At 39.8% G+C, this 23,070-nt stretch overlaps 1 protein-coding gene across 3 annotated transcripts in view; it reads right to left on the bottom strand.

Annotated features, from left to right (window-relative positions):
- Positions 1-23,070, bottom strand: part of LOC106870756 (nicotinamide/nicotinic acid mononucleotide adenylyltransferase 1) — a 39,239-nt gene that overhangs the window by 7,936 nt on the left and 8,233 nt on the right. For all 3 annotated transcript variants that reach the window (XM_052975170.2, XM_014916952.3, XM_014916951.3), the window contains 4 exons: positions 17,739-17,827; positions 11,783-11,850; positions 7,228-7,352; positions 2,149-2,279 (listed from right to left, as the gene is read on the bottom strand). In XM_052975170.2, coding sequence (XP_052831130.1) covers positions 2,149-2,279; positions 7,228-7,352; positions 11,783-11,850; positions 17,739-17,827 — 413 coding nt within the window. The remainder of the gene's footprint in view (positions 1-2,148; positions 2,280-7,227; positions 7,353-11,782; positions 11,851-17,738; positions 17,828-23,070) is intronic.

The following is a 23,070-nucleotide window of genomic DNA, read 5'->3' on the forward strand; positions in this document are numbered from 1 at the left end:
GTGGCATGTAAAAAGCACCCGCTACACTTTCGGAGTGGTTGGCATTAGGAAGGGCATCCAGCTGTAGAAACCTTGCCAAATCAGATTGGAGCCTAGTGCAGCCTCCCAGCTTGCCAGTCCTCAGTCAAACCATCCAACCCATGCTAGTGTAGATAGCAGACATTAAACAATGAAGATGATGATGATGATGATATATATATATATATATATACCCTAGCACCTGCCACCATCCCTCTCCTGCTCTTGCTCCCTCTCTCTCTCTCTACGTAACTATCTCCCTCCTCTTTAGCAGTACACCTGTTTCTGCCCTCATTCATGTTAACACACACTCCCTCTCTCTTTCCCTCTCTTTGGCTGGGTAACCAGGTTCCTCCTCTGCAGCAAGACATCTGTTTCTGTCCTCCTCCAATGCCCCCCCTCTCAAAGATGCCTTGTCTTGCAAAGTTACTTGGTGACCCGGTCAGTGCTAGTGCTACTTAAAATGCATCCAGTTCACTTCTGTAAAGTGGTTGGCATTTGGAAGGGCATCCAGCTGTAAAAACCATGCCAAAACTGCCCCCCACCTGTGCAAGTGCCATGTAAAAGGCACTCAGCCCACTCTGCAGAGTGGTTGGTGTTAGAAGGGGCATCCAGCCATAAAAAATCCCTGCCAAAACAGACACAGACGCATGGCACAGGCTCCTGCCTGGCCAGCTCCTGTCAAACTGTCCAACCCATACCAGCATGGAAGGAGGACGTTAAATGATGGTGATGATGATGATGATGTATTACCTATGCATATATAATACATACACACATGTATTACATCTACCTATGTAATACATGTATAGAGCTACATTGTAAAAGGTGAAAAACATCCTGAAACCAATACATCATCATCAGAATCTCTAAAAGCCATCCAAGTGTCTGGCTATTGAGACTCTGTTAGCCTGTATGTCTTGTGTTAGAACAACACACAGGACCACTTAACAACCAAATAACTTCAAGATCCTTGCTTCCAAAAGGGAATTATTCCATTTTCTTTTAAAAGTTTTAAAATTTCTTTTTGTGTCAACAACAAACACTTTTCATAGGTAAGAATAAAGTCTCTAAAATGCAGTTGGAAATTCCAAGGATTGTTTTGGTCTAATGGTAGAAACGTCTGTCATGTCTACAGGAGACATGTGTTTGAGTCCCATGAGCAGCTTTTGACTTCTTCTATCCAAAATGGATTTCCAACCTAATATTTATATGGTATCAGTTATAGCTTTATATGTACTTTGAGGTCCAACAGAAAAAAATGAAGTGACTGCATGGTAAGAAGTTTGCTTCTCAGCCACATAGTTCTGGGTTCAGTCCCACTGTGTAACACCTTGGACAAGAGTCTTCTATTATAGCCTCAGGCTGAACAAAGCCTTGTAAGTGGATCTGATAAACAAGAATTGAAAGAAACTCGTCATATATATTTATATATACATCTGTGTATGTGTCTTTATTTCTGACAACCAGTGTTGGTATGTTTACGCCCCTGTAACCTAGTGGTTCAGCAAACGGAACTGATAGAATAAACACTAGTCTTAACCCTTTCGAGACCAACCCAGCTGAAACTGGCTCAGGCTCTGAGTACAAATGTCTTGTTTTCAAAAGTTCTGAATTAAAATCTTCCACCAAACCTTAGTCACAATTTATGTTCTTAACACCAGCTTAATGACAACTAAGTTATTTTACTAAATTCTTTCTAATATTCAAAATTAATTTAAAGAAACACTGAGCATCTCAAAAGAAATCTGATAATGAAAGGGTTAAATTAGTACTGGGGTCAATTCGTTCAACTAAAATACTTCAGGGCAGTGCCCCAGCATGGCCACAGTCTAATGACTAAAACAAGTAAAAGACAAAAGGTTATGTTCTCTTGAAAGTTTTTAAAATCTTTTAAACATTCAAAAAAAGAGAAAAATAGAAATTATATATTTTTCTAAATAATTATTTTTTGATTATGTGACCTCGTTAGCTTCAGTTGTTTCTGAGATATGCAAAGTAAACATTCAAATAAAGAAACATCATAAAAGCAGTGGCACTTAATATTTTGGAAGATGTATATGTTAGAAGAGGAGAGAATAATGGTCAAGTAAAGAAATATGAAACTAAAATAGAATGAGTAAAACACACATCTTCATCTTTCCAAAGTCCTGGTTTTGCAAAGGATTCTAAAAGATCAGCACCACAGAGCAGCTTGATTTGGAGAGTTGGCTGTGTAAAACACAAGTTCTGCAGAGTCATTCGTGTGCCATCAACTTCATCTGAAATGCAAAATTCAACAAAACAATTCTCTTAGATCGGATGATATATACTATCTCAGATGTTACAGTTTCTCAATCTACTGAGAAATAACTAAATTAGACCTGTTTATATATACATAGCTTGCATATAATAGCTTGGATGATATATATCATCCAAGCTATTGTATATATATATATATATATATATATATATATATATATATATATATATATATATATATATATATATATATATATAATAGCTCAGATGGTATATAATACCAATTAGCCTTCTAAAATAATAAATATTTATGTTAGAGCCATACAAGACATGTACAGGGATGCGGTCAGTAGGCTATGAGTACAACGACAAATTTGGTGTACAAGTAGGGATTCACCAGGACCCAGTTCTCAGTCCCCTTTTATTCATCATAGTCCTCCAGGCCATAACAGAGGAATTTAAAACTGGTTGTCCCTAGGAAATACTATATGCTGATAACCTCACTCTTAACATAGAATTTGTAATGGAGTCAGAGAAGAAATCCAGGGATGAAAGCAAAACTTGGAATCAAAGAGCCTTAAAGTTAATCTAGCAAAGACCAAAGTTTCTGTGAGCCAAAAAGCAGATAAGACCATCTTTCTGTCAGGTAATTGGCTCAGTTCCATTCATTGCACCCAGGGCAAGCTATGGACACTTAAGAAGTGGAATCACATGCTGGTTAACAGAAGAAGTTGTATTTGTATGCGGCAGATGTACAGGAACAATATGTGACAAGGACACACAGGAATTAGATACTCAAATTCCTAGGAGACTCCATTGAGGTTGTAGATAGTTTCTGTTACCTAGGTGACCAAATCAACAGAGAAGGAGAATGTTCTGAAAGTATTGTTGCTAGAATAGGAACAGTATGTAAGAAGTTCAGAGAGCTATTATGTCTGTTGACAACAAAAGGACTCTCTCTCTCTCTCTCTCTCTCTCAGAGTGGAAGGCTTCGATACGAACTGCTCCATGGTCGTGAGATATGGGCTCTGAATTCAGAAGAAATGCACAGACCAGAGAAAAATGAAGCTAGTCAACAAATGTGCAAAATCCATGTGCATATACGATGAAGTGCAAATGTGCCCAGAGAAAAAGTTGGACATAAGAGGAATCAGATGTAGAATGCTAGGGAGAGACTACGATGATTTGGACATGTGATACATATGAATGAAGACAGCTGTATAAAGAAGTAGCAATTGCTTAGATTGGGTGGAATCTGTAGAAGAGGGAAATCCAAGAATACATGGGATGAAGCAATGAGGGCCAATCTCAAGATATTGGGCCTCACAGGGATGACAATGGACTGAGATGTCTGCTGATATGAGATTCTTGAAAAAGATCCTCTCACCTCAGCAAAACTGAGTTCTGAAAGTGCTTCATATTTCACCCACATGTAACATTAATTAACATGCCCTACACCAATGAACCAATTTACATCTCTTCTTCATGCACTCTGCTTTTCTCTCCCCAACCATTCCTACAGCCAAACACTGCTCTGTCAACTCTATCATTACTCTTGCGTCTCTTCCCTATAAACTCATAATTCATCACTCACTGCATTCTCCCTTTTGCACTCTCATGAACTCCCTACCCATGCACCCACAACAACTCCTTACCGTTCCATTTATATTCACATACCTTGAGAGTATGGCCCTGGCACATCACCACCATCTCTCTCTCTCTCTCTCTCTCTCTCTCTCTCCTCTCTCCTTCTCTCTCTCTTTCTCCCTCTCTCTTTCTCTGACTGGGATATCCATATATCTTCTCTACAGCAAGACACCTGTTTCTGTCCCTCTACCATAGTGTAACCTTTCATCACCTGTCACAAATCCATGTCCTTCAACACCACTCCCCCTCTCAGTTGAGGGATCTTTGTCTTGCAAGTTACGTGGTGACCTCACCAGTGCTGGTGCATGGACCCAACACACACTAGCATGGGAGATAGACATTAAATGATGATAATAACAATGATGATGATGATGATGATGATGATGATGATGATGATGATATGTGTGTATAACAGTTAAACTTCTGTACAACATAGTCTTGTAAATTTCTGCCAATGCTTTGATTGAATCACAACGGGACCAAAGTCCAAGCTGATGGTCGCAAGACAATCTTGATAAACTCACCTGTAGCAATTGATCATTTTGGTTCATTTTATTTGGAGAATTACAAACCTTTTCACAATACAAACCCAAATATTGCCTCAACAGCATATCACATAAGGAATTACAGCTTTCTTCCACAACATATGGCAAGAGAAAAACCTTTCCTTGGATAGAACATCAGGATGAACACAGTGCAGCAGCAGTAGTAGCAGCAGCAAGCTATCAGTTGCAAAACTACCCTGTTATTTGTGAGAGATGCAAAATCTCCACTAAAACACACCTGTTCTTGTCTCCAGGTAATTAATGTAATTGTCTTCTTCTATGTTTCACTTTTTTGTTTTTTTTAAAGCAGATTCACATCCAATGCACTTCCGTTTGTTGTATTTGGTCAGCATGAGATAAATTGTGTTGGCCAATCAAGATCTTCTCCAGGAGAATCTGAAGTCAGAATCTGCAGGAGAATCGAACTTTTTCTAGAAAATAGTTATTTTTAGTGTTCTCTCTCTAATTGTTTTGTCTGTAAAGAAACATCATTAGGGCCCGACATAAAAAAAAAAACATAAAAAACAAATCACTAAGAAACTGTACTTATCATCATCATCATCATCATCATCATCATCAACGTCCATTTCCCATGCTGGTATGGGTCGGAGAGTTTGACAGGGGCTGGCCAGGCAAGAAGCTGCACCAGGCTCCATTGTCCATTTTAGTATGGTTTCTGCAGCTGGATTCCCTTCCTAACACCAACTTTATAGATAAGATACTGGTGCTTCTTATGTAGCACCAGCACTGACAGGGTTACCAAGTACCTTGCATGATCAAAAGAGCAAAAGTTCCTCTGCTGGAAGGGGGACAGTTGTCGCAGGATGGCTGTGTGGTCAGGCTGTGCCATTCATAACGAGATGGCTTTGGATTCAGTTTTATATGGGGCAACAAGGTTCAGATCTTGCCTCTGGAAGGCCTGCAAAAGTGACAGTTCCTATTCTTGGATTAGTAGATTTAATCCATAGCTAAGTTTAACATCCGCCCCTGGGTGCCTTTATTGGGTTCTACACTGTTGCAAGCATTGATGTCTGCTACGCAATTTACGGATAACTTTCTCATTTCTTTGCACCTTTCAATCTCAGACACCTTCCTCTTCTTCTCAGTTGTACCAAAAAGCAAACAAGACACTTTAATCCCTTGAGTCTAACTTTCTCCTCCACCTGGGCTTTTGAGCAAAAAAAATAAATAGATGCATACACAAATCAAAAGCAATGATTGGAGGTAAACTAATGGATGGAATCACAAAAAAAAATTCAGGTGAATAACAATAATGAGCCCATCTCCCGAATCACTACCTTCCTCATCATATTCTCCAGTCTCATTGTCCAAATCACACTATTTGTTCACCCGAATCACTACCTTCCTCATCACATTCTCCAGTCTCATTGTCCAAATCACTCTCATTGCCTGCCTAAGGGTAGACTCTTCAACTGAAGAATAAACATCATCAATAATTTCCTCATCTGTAAAGAATCTAGGCCTTGCTCATTTACCAGATGAAGTGCTGGGTTCATCCCATGCTCATGTAATTGTAAATAAATCTTCTTTTTTTATATATTTTCGATTAAAAACGAAAATAAACAACAGCTATGGGGTAAACCATTAAAAGTGAGTCACAAACACACTTGACTACAAAAGCTGCAACAAGATCTCTTGTCTATTTTTAGCATATCTTTCTTCTCTATGTGTGTGTGTGGTTCATTATAACTTTATTGAGAATCTGGTAGAAATTATGTTTTGGCTATTCTCGCTATACCAGGAACGACAACACAATATAGAGTTAAGATATGACACTCTGAATGTGTATATAATTTAAAGAATTTTTTTTTTTTCTGAATGAGTCCATTTGAGGAATATATCCGGCATCCCAAGTGTGCTTGTTTGCACATGTATAACCAATTAATGTTGTATTTAGGTGATTTACAATATATGAAGTGAAGGTTTGGCTCACAATCATAATGGTGTGGGTTCAATTCGTGGATCAGATGGCACAGTGTGTCCTTGAACAAGGTGCTTAATATCACATTGCTCCAGTCTACTAAGATGACAATGAGTACAAACAATGTTGGTGCAGCTCCCTCCAGCCATGACATTCTCTATGGGCCATTGGATCATATCATAAGATAACAAATTGAGAGAACGCCTATGTCTGCTCACAACTATATAGGTACCTTCAACAATTTGTTAGAGTACAGTCTCTTATTACCAAATCGTACTCATTCAAGAGTGACAAATGGTTCTCTCTTGAAGCTGAATTTAAACATCATATAAAATCCAACATTTTTTATCCATTTCTGGTGTAGAATCTGGTAGTTTTCCATATAGAGAAGTATTTGAGGCAAGCTTCTCTGTAGATTTTACCTTCAACATAATACAGGACAATGATTGAAAAGGCATTCTAAGAATTGCACTCAGTGACAGTGCCATTGGAAATCAGTATTACCTAGAGTTTACTCTACATCTACATCTATACAAGCTATGCCTGCTTCTACGTCTCACATCTGCTATTTATGAAAACACCACTACCTCCACCCCCTTACATCCTCATATTCTAACAGTCTGTAAACATTAGTGGTTTTGTAAAGATTATTGGTAGGAAGAATTTAAAGTCCACTGACATTATTAGTCTGCTGTTCTAAATAAACTTTAGTAAAACAAATTTAAAGTGTTGACAAAAGATTCTGCATAATTTGTAGAAACGCTTCTGAAAAACAAAAAAAAAGGATTGATTTAAAAGTTATTACTGTTAAAATCCTATTCAGATAGTTCTTACCTTTCGAAACATTTTTTAAAGATATATTAGCATTGCTGTCAACTGTACGTAGTTTGGAACTATGATGCTCCAAGACATGGAGAGTCTCTGTCCATTTGTCTTGTTCACTTTCCCATGTGTCTAACCTAACATGGATAGAAATGTGAAGAAAGAAAGAAGAAAAATATGAAAAGACAAAAAAAGACTAAATAAAGAATAACAAAAAGAATACAAGAGACAACAAAAGAATGAAAAAAAAAACAAAAAGTTATTTTGGTTAGTTTGGAATTAATATTGGATCTTTAGTGAAAATGGTAAAACAAAAACCACGCAGTGAGGTCAGGTCAGGTAAAGGGAAAGGACATGCACTGTTGCGGTGCATTGCTGCATTCACCATTTGTCGATATATTCTGGGGGTTCTTCTGGGCAACCTGAATCCCAGTTCTGTTCCCACAAGATACCTCGTCTGACATGACCAGGTGCCATATGGTCAGCCATCAACCCAACCAAACCCTCACTGAAGAGAACATGGTAAGTAGGGTCTCTAACTCAGAAAATCAAGCAACTTGGCCAAACAGTCTGAGATGGCACTCTCAAATCATACAAGTAACAGGGTGCATCCCAGTTTCTGAGCAGAATTGTTGGTAAGATACAAAATCCAACAAATGGTAACCTATAATCCTGTGGAGTCTCCAAGTACCAAAGGAGTTGAAGCAGCTCCTAAGGGCCTTGGACAGTGTCCAAGTCTCACAACTATAGAGCAGAGGACAAGAGACATAAAGGTCTGAACTGTTGTTCCTCTGCACAGATATTGCTGGTGCCCAACATCCTTGATCAATGAGTCCACAACTGCACCAGCTCATCTAAGTGGTTGTAGGACTTCAGATTCGCAGTTGATGCCTCTATGAATCTTGCTGCCAGAATAAGTGTACCAGATAATGTTTTGATTGTTCTGTTTAGATTTAAGCTTATTTATTCTATTTTGCCAAGACCTAAATCAAGCAGGTGATGACATAAACTGCAATCCCTCTGACTTACCGAATATGATCAACAATAGAAGTGGATGGCAACACAGTCACGTACAAGTTCATACAAGCAGTGTGACCAGATGAGGACAATGAATGATGAGACTAAATAGTTCAAAGAATATATGTATGGGCTGAATGGTTTCAGACTGAAGAGAGTCTCATCAATCTCTTTGGTGCTTCCATATCAGCCAATTTCTATTGCATACGTTTGCTGCATTGCTCAAGATTAGCATGTGTGGATTGTTGGCATTGTCATCATCATCATCATCATCATCATCATCATTGCTTAATGTCTGTGTTCCATATTGGTATGGACTGGACAGTTTGATGGGAAACAAATCAGAGGATTGCCTCAAGCTCCGATGTCTGCTTTAGCATAGCTTCTCCATCAACACCCTCTACAGAATGTTCTGGGTGTTTTTTCCATGACAGTGGCTCTAGTGAGGTCAGCAGGTAACTTGCCAGACAAGAGCCCTCAACTGAGTGGAGGTGTAGTATTGAGGGAAGTAGCTTTACACCAGATGTTGAGAGGTTAAAGTATGATAAAGGGACAAGTGCAGATGTCTTGCTGCAGAGGAGACAAATGGCTTCCCCAGTTGGCAAGAGAGCAAAGAGACAGTGAGGTAGAAGGTGAATAGAATAAGGATTCAAAGTCAGAAGGTTTGTGAGAGTGTGAGAAGAAAGAGACAAAGGGTTGGAGATGAGGTAAATGTGGTCTTGGTGAGTGGGAAGACCAGGGTGGGGTGGGGTTAAATTATGAGTGTGTCAAGGAGGAAGAGGAGGAGGTAATAAGTAGCAGTAATAAGCAGACGATATAAAGTGTTGGGGGATAATTTAGAGCACTTATGCTCTAGTTAGAAGATTGATAGAAGGGTGGGTATTAGAAGATAAATTATGGGGGAAGGTTCACTGGACTTCATTTTTTCTGACCAAATCTTCTCAAGTACAACATATGGACAAAATCATGTCAGTCCATTGTTATCTCATCCCTGAGGCTCAACATCTGCAGGTCAACCTCAACTACTTCATCCCATGTCGTTCTGGATCTCCTTTTCCTATAAGTTCTATCTACATTTAGTAATTACCACTTCTTTATGCAGCTGTCCACACCTTTGCACTTTCTTGTATGTGCACACTGACATTGCACATCCAGTGCAGCTGACTTCATTTCTTCCTAGCATTTGCATATCCTCTCCATTCACAGCCTACCTTTCATGGTCATGGAGCATTGCTGTTCATACATGACAACATTCAAAATAGAGTTAGTTTTTTCATTGTATCCAGAGTAGGGAGGTGTGGTAAGAAGTTTGTTTCTCAACTGCATAGTTCTGGGTTCAGTCCCACAGCGTAGCATCTTGGACAAGAGTCTTCTACTATAACCTGGAGCCAGCCAAAGCCTTGTGAGTGGATTTGGTAGACAGAAGTTGAAAGAAGCCCATCGTGTGTGTGTGTGTGTGTGTGTGTGTGTGTGTGTGTGTGTGTGTGTGTGTGTCTATGTTTGTCCCCCCCCCCACCACCATTACTCAACAACCAGTGCTGGTGTGTTTATGTTCCCATAATTTAGCAGTTTGGTAAAAGACATCAAGAGAATAAGTACCAGGCTTTTAAGAAGAAGCGCTGGGGCCAATCCATTCGACTAAAATTCTTTAAGGCGGTGCCCCAGCATGGCTACAGTTTAATGACTGAAACAAGTAAAAGATAAAATAAACTGTTTAAAACTTTCATCAATTTGGAAACGAGCTTTCCCATTTATGATCTAATCAGCATTTTCTGTAAACTATGAACTTCTATTTTCTTGGTTTGTCAACGAACAACAAAAGGTAGGCAGACTAATCTGTCAAATAAATATCACTTTGCCGCAACAAACCATCAAATTGACATTCTAAAACACACAAATACATATGGACGTTCCCATAACATATATCACAGTATTTCGTTTTGCAACCCTTGCAATACTAGCAAGAATATTCAAGGTTTATAAGTTAATACTGTGTCTTACATTTCATGTTAGCAGAGTGATATTCTCACGCTAGTTTATTTCTATGGAATTCAAAGCCAACACTGCAAGTTACAATGTTGCATTGTGTTACACCCCTAAACTAAGTGGGTGTTTTAAGCATTCAGGAATATTTAATGGATTGGATTTGGTGCTGATTCGTGAAATATCAATATATATCCATTACCTATTTTTTCTATCTATGATTGCATTGTTTACATAGACAGATTCATATACAAAATTCTGTAACTTACAGTGGTAGCCTTTGAATTCTTTAGAAAATCTATTGGGATATACTTAAAAGTGATTCTATCATTCACCATGATCAGTAATATTTTTTTAAGTCTACTGAAGCAGTATTTTACAGTTGGATACTGTTCGAGTCATTTTAGTTACATCTCAGAACACATAGGTATACAGGTCACCTATCTTAAAACTAGGATGCAAGCAGTAAATGATATATATTAATATATTTAACTTGGTATCATGTAATCGAAGCTTGTTTCTTTTTTATCATGGTTAGTGTTTGTAATGTTATAGTTCTTAATCTGTATTCACAAACACGTTTATATAAACTTTGTCCTCAAGATTAGGTCTGGTTCAAAGAGTTATCCTGCTAGACCCCTATTCCAGGTAACATAATCCATAGATTAAACAGATACCAAAATGAACAGAACGTATCAAGTGTCAGGAATTATTATGAACCACAGAGAACAACACAGCAAGAAAACTTCCTGCTTCACATTCGGGAAGACCACCATTTACAAGTGTGACGAGTTCCTAATCATGCACAGTTAACAGAGTAGTGCAAGGGAGATAACTTGCGATCATGAAGAAACAGAACTTACTAGAACATCGCCTAAAGATCTGCTGTGCTCTGTGGATGAATTCTTTTTCTATTTCAAAACTTTATTCTGAACCCAAATGCTGCTGTGTAATTACTGTTGCATTAGTATACCAACAAAATTGAAATAAAGCAATAATTATAATTATTTCTATTGTTATTCCTTTCAACTTCCTACATGTGTTTCATTGGTTGGCAATGTGAAGTTCTGACTCTTTTTTTAAAGTTATTCTTCATCCAACAGAGATTTAACAGTGGCAGTGCATATCAATTCTCTTCTCACTATCATCACCACTAAAGCACAAGACTTTAGATTTGAAGGCAAGATGTCATTAGCACAGTGAGAAAAAGGCTTAGTGGCATTTTGTCCATCTTTACATTCTGAGGTCAAAGTCCACCAAGGTCGACTTTGTCATTGGTTTCAATGTAATCAGCTTACCTCTGCCCCCAAGATTACTGGCATTGAGCTAAAATTTAAAACTAATATATAACAACTGGTACTAATTTTCTAAATCCCACTGGAAAATAAGAAATGAAAAAATTCAAAAGTGACACCAGCCAAAATTGAACTCAGAATGTTGTAGGGGAAAATTGATCACTGCAGTGCACTTAGACTGCTGCTCTACTTCTGCCATATCACCACCCTCAATAAAGAGAATATTGGAGAGAAAAAATAGAAAATCTAAATGAAATTTCTTATACTGATACCTGACCCAGTCCATTGATTCTAATGCTAACTGAACCATTTCACAGCGATGAGAAGCTTTCTCCAACCCCTGAAAGAGAAATTTTACAGTCATTAGGTAGAAGCTTTTGTATATGTGTGATTGGGTGTGCATACGTTTTACACAATCATCATAATCATAATCACCACCACCACTGCTACCATCGTCGTCACTGCCACCACCACCACCACTACTACCATCATCATCATCATCATTATCATGGTCACCATTTAATGTTCGCTCTGCTATGTTTGCATGGTCAGACAAAATAACTTGAGGCAGATTTTTCCACTGCCATATGTCCTTCCTGTCACCAATCCTTGCCTGCTGTTTCCAAGAAAGGTAATAGTTTTCAGAGTCCTTTGAATACAAACAGCACAAAGGCTGCGCATGACTTCACAGAGGATTAGAAATGAAAGACATTCACCTGTATTTGATGGTGACATTCATTTAAAACAAGGACATAATCCAAACACAATAGGACACAGACACACACACACACACACACACACAAAGGGATCTTTCTGTTTCTATCTACCAAATCTACTTGCAAAGCTTTTGTTGTTAGGTTGGTACAGGGATATAGTAAAAAACACTTGCCCAAGATGGATAGTGGAATTGAACCTGAAACCACATGGGTAGGAATCAAATTTCTCAACTGCACAGTCATGCCTGTGCATAGCTATGTCATATATATATATATATATATATATATATATCATCATCATCATCATCATCATCATCATCGTTTAACGTCCGCTTTCCATGCTAGCATGGGTTGGACGATTTGACTGAGGACTGGTGAAACCGGATGGCAACACCAGGCTCCAATCTAATTTGGCAGAGTTTCTACAGTTGGATGCCCTTCCTAACGCCAACCACTCAGAGAGTGTAGTGGGCGCTTTTACGTGTCACCCGCACGAAGACGGCCACGTTCGAAATGGTGTCTTTTATGTGCCACCCGCACAAGCCAGTCCAGGGGCACTGGCAACGATCTCACTCGAAAATCCTACGGGAGCCAGTCAGGCGGTACTGGCAACGGCCACGCTCAAAATGGTGCATCTCATGTGCCACCCGCACAAGAGCCAGTCCAAGGGCACTGGCAACGATCTTACTTGGCTTGCCGGGTCTTCTCACGCACAGCACATTTCCAAAGGTCTCGGTCAGTAGTCATCGCCTCGGTGAGGCCCAATGTACGAAGGTCTTGCCTCACCACCTCAGCCCAGGTCTTCCTGGGCCTACCTCTTCCACGGGTTCCCTCAACTGTTAGGGTGTGGCACTTTTTCACGCAGCTATCCTCATCCATTCTCACCACATGTCCATACCAGCGCAATCGTCTCTCTTGCACACCACAACTGATGCTTCTAATGTTCAGCTTTTCTCTCAAGATACTTACACTCTGAGGGGTATTCACATTGACATTACACATCCAACGGAGCATACTGGCTTCATTTCTTGCGAGCTTACGTATGTCCTCAGCAGTTACAGCCCATGTTTCACTGCCATGTAGCATGGCTGTTCGTACGCATGCGTCATACAGTCTGCCTTTTACTCTGAGTGAGAGTCCCTTTGTCGCCAGCAGGGGTAAGAGCTCTCTAAACTTTGCCCAGGCTATTCTTATTCTAGCAGCTACACTTTCAGCGCACCCACCCCCACTACTAACTTGGTCGCCCAGATAGCGGAAGCTATCGACTACCTCTAGTTTTTCACCCTGGAATGAGATAGAAGTTGTTTCCTGTTTGTTTACAGTCTTTATTGCACCTGAACATCTGCCACAAACAAAAACTAACTTGCTAGTTAACCTGCCTTTGATGTTGCTGCACCTCTTATGTGTCCATAGCTTGCACCGGGTACATCTTATAGAGTTACTACCTACTCCTTTTCTACATACTGAGCAGGGCCATCTACCTGAAGGGGTTTGTGTTTTATCTACCTTCCTACTTATTAGGATTTTGGTTTTAGCTCGGTTGACTCTAAGGCCCTTCAATTCTAGACCTTGCTTCCACACCTGAAACTTCTCCTCTAGTTCTGATAGTGACTCCGCAATTAGGGCAAGGTCATCAGCATAGAGGAGCTCCCAGGGGCAACCTGTCTTGAACTCCTCTGTGATTGCCTGGAGGACTATGATAAATAAGAGGGGGCTGAGGACGGAACCTTGGTGGACCCCTACCTCTACCCGGAATTCATTGCTGTACTCATTTCCAACCCTCACCTTACTGGCAGCATCTCTGTACATGGCTCGCACAGCTCTCACTAACCATTCTTCTATCCCAAGTTTCCTCATTGACCACCAGATAAGGGATCGGGGGACCCTGTCAAAGGCTTTCTCCATGTCAACGAAAGCCAGGTACAGAGGTTTATCCTTAGCTAGGTATTTCTCCTGCAGCTGTCTCACTAGAAATAAGGCATCAGTAGTGCTTTTACCTGGCACGAACCCAAACTGCATCTCATCTAAATTGATTCGCTCCCTAATTAGTTGGGCTATGACCCTCTCCGTAACTTTCATAACCTGATCTAACAGCTTGATGCCTCTGTAATATATATATATATATATATATATATATATATATATATATACAAGGGTTGGACAAAATAATGGAAACACCTAGCATCATAATTTTGAAATATCTATAAAACTGTCAAAACCTTGTTTATTTTTGTTTTTTTTAAATTTATTATTAGTGTTGCTTAATATGTTTTGCTAAAATTGTTGTTTCTTTTCAGATATCATCAGGAAAAGGTAATTAAAATTCATTAAAACGACAGATCTATCAGACTTACAAAGAGGTCAAATTGTTGGTGTTCGTATGGCAGGTGCTAGCGTAATGAAAACAGCTGAAATGTTTGTTGTATCAAGAAGTATTATCTCAAAAGTAATGACAGCTTTTGAGAAAGAGGGAAACACTTTCAGATAGGGCCTGTCAGACTCATATGCAAATTGTTAAAAAGGATCACAAAAGTACAGCTCCCCAAATTACTGCAGAGCTTAATGACTACCTCGAGAACCTAGTTTCCACAAAAACTGTTCGCCGGGAATTGCACAAAGCTGGATTTCACAGGAGGGCTGCAATCAGAAAACAACTACTTGCAAAAACAAACATTGCATAGCATTTAGTGTGGACTAAAAACCTACAGAATTGGTCCCTAGAATAGTGGAAGAATGTTATTTTCTTGAATGAGTCATCCTTTACCTTATTTCTGACCACAGGCCAAGTATACGTGTGGAGACACCCAAAAGAAGCATTTGACCCAAACTGCCTTCTTCCAACTGTTAAACATGGAGGAGGATCTGTGATGATTTGAGGGGCTATATCTTGGAAATCTGCAAGCCCAATGGAAGAATTAATAGTCAAGACTATTTAAGCATTTTATCTGATCAAATTCATCCTATGGTTGCAGAACTGTTTCCGGAGGGAAACACAATCTTTCAGGATGATAATGCACCAATTCACACAACTAAAGTTGTTACTAAATAGCACGAGGAACATTCTAGTGAAGTCGAACATCTTATCTGGTCATCACAGTCTCCAGATCTCAATATTATTGAACATTTATGGTGCATTTTAGAAAAACAAGTAAGGAGTCAATATCCTCCACCCTCATCACTACAAGAACTGGAGACTGTTTTAGCTGAAGAATGGACAAAAATTCCGTTGGAAACAACTCAAACTTTGTACTAGTTCATACCTCGTAGAATTCAAGGTGTAATTACTGCCAAAGGTGGTCCTACCCCATATTAAAATAAATTTGTTTGAAATTTGAAGATGTTTCCATTATTTTGTCCAACCCCATATCAGTGGCATGTAAAAAGCACCTATTACACTTTTGGAGTGGTTTGGTATTAGGAAAGGCATCCAGCTGTAGAAACTCTGCCAAATAAGATTGGAACTTGAGCAGCTCCCTGGCTTACCAGTTTTTAATCAAAACATTCAAGCCGTACCACCATCGAAAGCAGACACTAAATGATGATGATGATGATGATACACACACATATTTATATATATATATATATATATATATATATATCATTATACAAGTGAGTGGACAAACAAGAAGCACTTGCCCAAGGAACTGGTTTCCATGCCGGTGGCACGTAAAATGCACCATCCGAACATGGTCAATGCCAGTGCCACCTGACTGGCCCCTGTGCCGGTGGCATGTAGAAAGCACCCACTACACTCTCAGAGTGGTTGGTGTTAGGAAGGGCATCCAGCTGTAGAAACCTTGCCAGATCAGATTGGAGCCTGGTGCAGCCTCCTGGCTTGCCAGTCCCCAGTCAAACTGTCCAACCCATGCTCGCATGGAAAGCGGATGCTAAACAATGATGATGATGATGAGGATGATGATAGCTGTTACCACCAGTCTACAGCCATTTCTTCTTCAAACTACGTGCAGTCTTCTCTTCATGGCAACAACGGTAGCTTCAGCATTTGCCATCATTTCACTTACTATATTAGTTGTGCTTTATTAACATTATGTCATCTGCTTTCCAACCGATTTCCTCTTTTTTTGAGATTCTAACTCAGGATTTCATTTTTCTTCATCTGATTGGATTATAAACACCATTTTTTACCGGTTTGAAAACAATGCGAAGAGAACCTTGTGGAATTACGATACAGCTTAGCGGGGAGCACACTGTCGTCATTGTGTCTGTGTGTTTGCTACATGTGAACTGTTTCGTTACAAGCTCCATACTTCACTATTTTTTTCCCCCTTAATCAGGTACGACTCAGTTTTTCTCGCCGAAGAGAATCACATCACTCTGCCCCACTATCATGGCTGTCCTAAGATGTGGCTTGCCCAGCTGGAATCATACTTCGTATCCAATAACACTCAGTTGGCTCAGCAGCAACTGCACATCATGCTGAGTGGAATTCCTTCGCCATTAGTGCTCATCATCAGAGACCTGATCACAGACATACCACCCAACGCCTCCTACGACAGCATAAAGGCAGAAGTCCTCCAAGAGCCACTTTCACACACTCTTAGAGGACAAATATTTGGGAGACAGAAGAACCCCAACAAAGTTTTTACGCAGAATTCGTGAGTTGGGCCAACGGCTCAACAGAAGAAAATTTGTTCATGAAATAGTTATTTTTCTCTTGACTGCCATCCAACGTCCAGTCCATCTTAGTGCCAAATGAAGGAGGTTAACTCACTGGAACAGATAGCTACATCTGTGGACAAGAACCTGGAGTTCTCCAGGCCTCCCTTCTCTGCTGACAAGGGTGTAGCTATCATTTCATCTAAAAGTAGTTGGGATTCTTCATCAACCAATGTGGCAGACCATGCAGAAACCTTGACGGCAATTAAGGACTTGGTGCAACAGGTTTTGCAGTTGTGTTGTGTGCACACCGTCTTTTTCCTCCAATTGCATTCCAGGAATTGTTCTTCTTCTCGCCAGCGCATCATCACTTTGTCCAACATGCAGTGTTAGTACCATGAACAATTTGGGGATAAGGCACATCAGTGTGTGGCTCAAATCTTACATTAAATTAAGGGGTTAAAAAACTTGATAAATTTTAAACAACCAAGACTGCATACAAAGTTTACTGATTGAAACACAATTAGAATGCCAGTGAAGCACAACAAAAACAGAGGCTTTTGAGGGTCACTGGGGAAGCTACGCTCACTGGACTCCCTTAGCTATGAATCTCATGCCTTTGGCACCCAAGCTATTTCCTGCAAAAGCTTGGGGTAGTCTTGTACAGCAAGTATAGCTCAAAACCCACTTTATAAATGGGGGTCGTCTTGTACACCCAGTCAGATTATACACCAGCATATACGGTATATAGTTTGCAAATTCATTCCAATGCTTGTTGGAAATTAAGGAGTGAAAATAAATAAAAGCAAAATAAAAACAGTTAAGAGGTCCTCATAATATATACAAAATAGATGTTGAATTTAGGCAATGGTAAAAATAAAAATGGCACACTGACCTTTTTGGAATAAAAGTCTGAGACAGGAGACATAATTCCACTCACAACTTGATATCTTCCTGTTTTGTTTAGAGAATCTCGAGCTAGTTCTAAAAGTGAGAGACAAAAGTGGATTAATGTGGTGAATCTGAACATTCACGTGTGTGTGTGTGTGTGTGTGTGTGTGTGTGTGTGTGTGTAAGTGCTTGAATTATTATGGTTATTAAATTATTAATTCAAAAGTTTTAAATTCACATCATCCACTGCAACACATATTCTGATGCAAGTCACACTTGAGTTTTAAAAAATTACCCACAAGAGATCAGACACAAAGTATTTTCTGAACCTGAATAGGAAATCTGGTCTTAATGATGACGTTTTGGCAATGTGTGTGTGGTGGTGGTGGGGTGGGGATTGTAAAGCAGTCACAAGCATTCCCCAGAGATTGTGTGACCCAATATTTGTAGTGACATTGAGGGGTTTTAGTTGTTTATGATTAGAGAAGGTAGACTATAAAATTATATCATCTCTGTAATATTGAAGGGGTCTAGTTGTTAGAGAAGAATGTTTGCTTATGGAGATGTTATCATCCTTCTGGTGTGTTGACTGTGTGTGTGTGAGAGTCATCTAGGTATGTGTATAATTAGAAGTATCAATTAACAGGTCCTTAAAAGTGTACGGGGCTTGACTGAACCCTGACAAATTTTGAAGAATTCATGTTTAAAATTGCCTTTACATCTCAGTATTTGATAAGCAAAACAAAAAACATAATTCTAGAAACAAAACTTAGTGATTGTTGTTGTGAATGGAGCATAAGAAATGAGTGCAACAAGTGGTAAGATATGAGACATGTTGTACCTTATGAAAGCATGGACAAAGAAAAAAGTAAAACAATGATAAAGAGAAAGACAGAATCTCTCTTCCATCTCTATGAAAAACAGATGTTAAATGATGATTAAATCAGTTTATTTAAATGTTACAAACAATTTCATAATTTTTTCACTTGGATATTTCCTGTAAGTGTCCAATCTTTAATAAAATATCGCAGAACACCCAAACAAACATTTACATATTTTATTCACTGCCTTTTGGCAATCATCACAAATTCCTTTACATTCTAGTTTTTTTCTTTTCCATTTTTAAATTTATTTATATCAAATATTTTTTCATTCATTTTACGTCTGTTTTCCCCCACAGACATAGGCTAGAATGATATGTTATTGAGGCATTGTTTTGTGGATGTCTGTGTATGAACAGTGATGCTACATGGCAGTGAAACATGTGCTGTGACCACCATGTGTAGGCTTGCAAGAAATGAAGCTAGTATACTCCGCTGGATGTGTAATGTCAGCGTGCATGTACAACAGAGTGTAAGCATCTTGAGAGAAAAGTTGGGCATAAGAGGCATCAGATGTGGTGTACAAAAGAAACAACTGCACTGGTATGACAAAGTGGTGAACTCTAACGGTGGAGGGAACCTGTGGAAGAGGTAGACCCAGGAAGACATGGGACAAGGTGGTGAAGCATGATCTTCAAATGTTGGGCCTCACAGAGGCAATGACAGGTGACCAAGACCTTTGGCGATATGCTGTGCTTGAGAAGACCCATCAAGTCAAATGAGATGATAGTCATGGCCAATGCCAGTGTTGTGTAACTGGCACGTAAAAAGCACCCTCGAACTTTGGGCAATATGCCATGCATGAGAAGACCTGTCCAGTCAAGTGAGACCATAGTCATAGTCTATGCCAGTTTCACATAACTGGCACCCGTGCCAGGTGATTGAGATCTTTGGTAGTATACTATGCTTGAGAAGACCTGTCAAGCCAAGTGAGATCTCACTGTCATGGCTGATGTCGGTGCTGTGTGACTGGCAACTGTGCTGGTGGCACACACAAAAAAGCACCCACTACACTCTTGAAGTGATTGATGTTAGGAAGGACATCCAGCTGCAGAGACCATGCCAAATCAAATTGGAACCTGGTGCAACTCTCCAGCTTACCAGTTTTCAGTCAAACCATCCAACCCATGCCAGCATGGAAAACAGATGTTAAATGAAGATGATGATGATGTCCTTCCTGATGTTAGCCCCTATCTGTTTGCAAATAAAGGATCTCTCCATTATTTACATTGGACAGATATGTGTCCTCATATTGTCTGTTGTTACCTCAGCGTTTCGGCTGATTTACTCTCCAGCCTTCATCAGGTGTCCTGGCAGAATTTTGAACCCAACCTTAGGTTCTCATTCCTAAGGTATTTTTTTGCTGATGTTATTATTATTATGATTATTATCATCATCATCATTATTATTATTATTATTATTATTATTTATTCAAGGCACTGCCTGGAATTGAACTCGCAATCTTGGGGTTAGTAGCCTACGCTTTTAACCATTACACCATATGCCCGGGCGTACCATGAAACGGCAAAAACTCAGGCTGCCAGTGTGAAAAAATATTAATGATAATGAGAGGGAGAAGGGAAAAAGAGGGAGAGTTGGATTGAACGAAGAGATCTTAGGTTTTTTTTTTAAATATATGGCATGGAAGACGAAACTGTGTTTACATCGATAATGAAATGAAATAATAAAGTAACTGGAAAAGCACTCGGAGAGCGCAGACCTCCGCCAAGCAGCTCGTTTTAAGATAGATATGTCAGTAAAATTACTAATAGAGAAACAAAAATAAACTTTAAATACAGCAACACCAACATAGGTTACGTTGAAACGATGAACGTGTTTTCAAGGGAGATAATCAAAGAGCGTAACATTGTAATACTTCATGTAAAGTAAATATAACAAATGAAAAACCCTTCAAGAATCCATAAAAATTCCCAGATCACTACCAAAATTTCATCATCTGTTCCTGGTGTCATTACCAACTTTTCCTGCAAGTTTCATCAAATACTGTCCACAACGTTTTGAGTTATTTTGCACACAGGCGGACAGACAGACAAACCAACACTGATGAAAACATAATCTCCTTCTTTGGTGGAGGTAATAATAATTTGCACTGAAAAGGAGGTTTTAGATGTGTACTGGGTTGGAAAACAAGGTTGTTTATCTGAACATCTTCTTATATATATATATACTCTTGTGTCTGGGGAGAGTCATTCTCTTTTGGCGCCTTATAATTTAACACACTCACTTGTAAAATTTCCACTTATTTTTTAAAATTTTTCTAAAACTTTCATTGCGTCTTGCAACCTTTTAGAAAAATTTTCGAAAAAGGAAAAAGAAATGAGTGGAAATTTTACCGGTGAGTCTGTTAAATTATAAGGCGGCAAAAGAGTATGGCTCTCCCCAGACACAACAGAATATGCTTCAACACACAAACTCACATAAAGAATCTTGCAGACCAAATCCCAAAACGAAATATATATATATATATATATATATATATATATATATATATATATATATATATATATAGATGTACCCGGTGCAAGCTATGGACACATAAGAGGTGCAGCAATATCAAAGGCAGATTAACTACGAAGTTAGTTTTTGTATGTGGCAGATGTTCAGGTGCAATAAACACTGTAAACAAACAGGAAACAACTTCTATCTCATTCCAGGGAGAAAAACTAGAGGTAGTCGATAGCTTCCGCTATCTGGGTGACCAAGTTAGTAGTGGGGGTGGGTGCGCTGAAAGTGTAGCTGCTAGAATAAGAATAGCCTGGGCCAAGTTTAGAGAGCTCTTACCTCTGCTGGCGACAAAGGGACTCTCACTCAGAGTAAAAGGCAGACTGTATGACGCATGTGTACGAACAGCCATGCTACATGGCAGTGAAACATGGGCTGTGACTGCTGAGGACATGCGTAAGCTCGCAAGGAATGAAGCCAGTATGCTCCGCTGGATGTGTAATGTAAATGTGCATGCCCATCAGAGTGTAAGTATCTTGAGAGAAAAGCTGAACATAAGAAGCATCAGTTGTGGTGTGCAAGAGAGACGATTGCGCTGGTTTGGACATGTGGTGAGAATGAATGAGGATAGCTGCGTGAAAAAGTGTCACACCCTAACAGTTGAGGGAACCCGTGGAAGAGGTAGGCCCAGGAAGACCTGGGCTGAGGCGGTGAGGCAAGACCTTCGAACATTGGGCCTCACCGAGGCGATGACTACTGACCGAGACCTTTGGAAATGTGCTGTGCGTAAGAAGACCCGGCAAGCCAAGTGAGATCGTTGCCAGGGCCCCTGGACTGGCTCTTGTGCGGGTGGCACATAAGAGGTACCATCCTGAGCGTGACCGTTGCCAGTACCGCCTGACTGGCCTTGTAGGGTTTTCGAGCGAGATCGTTGCCAGTGCCCCTGGACTGGCTCTTGTGCAGGTGGCACATAAAAGACACCATTTCGAGCGTGGCAGTTTTCGTGCGGGTGACACGTAAAAGCACCCACTACACTCTCTGAGTGGTTGGCGTTAGGAAGGGCATCCAGCTGTAGAAACTCTGCCAAATTAGATTGGAGCCTGGTGTTGCCATCCGGTTTCACCAGTCCTCAGTCAAATCGTCCAACCCATGCTAGCATGGAAAGCGGACGTTAAACGATGATGATGATGATGATGATATATATATGTGTAGTGTGTGTGTGTGTGTGTGTGTGTGTGTGTGTATATATATATATACTCCATAAATATACATATATATGTGTGTGTGTATATGTATATATATATATATATATATATATATATATATATATATATATATATAAGCAATGTTAATTCTCTAAATGAAGTATTAACAGTAACTGCACGATAAAGTGTAGTATATTGCCACTTAAGTGTGGCTGACCCCTAGGGGTGGATGTTACTGTTGCTTTTAGCCCCAGGAGTACATCTCCTCCAGCTGGCTTATCGACACACGACTGTGTCCTGTTTGCCAAGGGAAGTTATCCCTCTCACCTCGATCAGCAGCACGAACGTATCCGGATTTCAGGGTTATTTCCCTTCGTCGGCGTTCGACAGCTGATGACCTTGGTGAGAGAGACAAAAACCTGGCAAATTTATATCTTCTTTTCCAGTGAAATTCTTCACTGATATTGAAAAGGTGAAAACAAGCAATGTTAATTCTCTAAATGAAGTATTAACAGTAACTGCACGATAAAGTGTAGTATATTGCCACTTAAGTGTGGCTGACCCCTAGGGGTGGATGTTACTGTTGCTTTTAGCCCCAGGAGGACATCTCCTCCAGCTGGCTTATCGACACACGACTGTGTCCTGTTTGCCAAGGGAAGTTATCCCTCTCACCTCGATCAGCAGCACGAACGTATCCGGATTTCAGGGTTATTTCCCTTCGTCGGCGTTCGACAGCTGATGACCTTGGTGAGAGAGACAAAAACCTGGCAAATTTATATCTTCTTTT

This window comes from Octopus bimaculoides, chromosome 2, assembly GCF_046866305.1.
Source record: "Octopus bimaculoides isolate indiv1 chromosome 2, ASM4686630v1, whole genome shotgun sequence".
In the NCBI taxonomy this organism is placed as follows: Eukaryota; Metazoa; Mollusca; class Cephalopoda; order Octopoda; family Octopodidae; genus Octopus; species Octopus bimaculoides.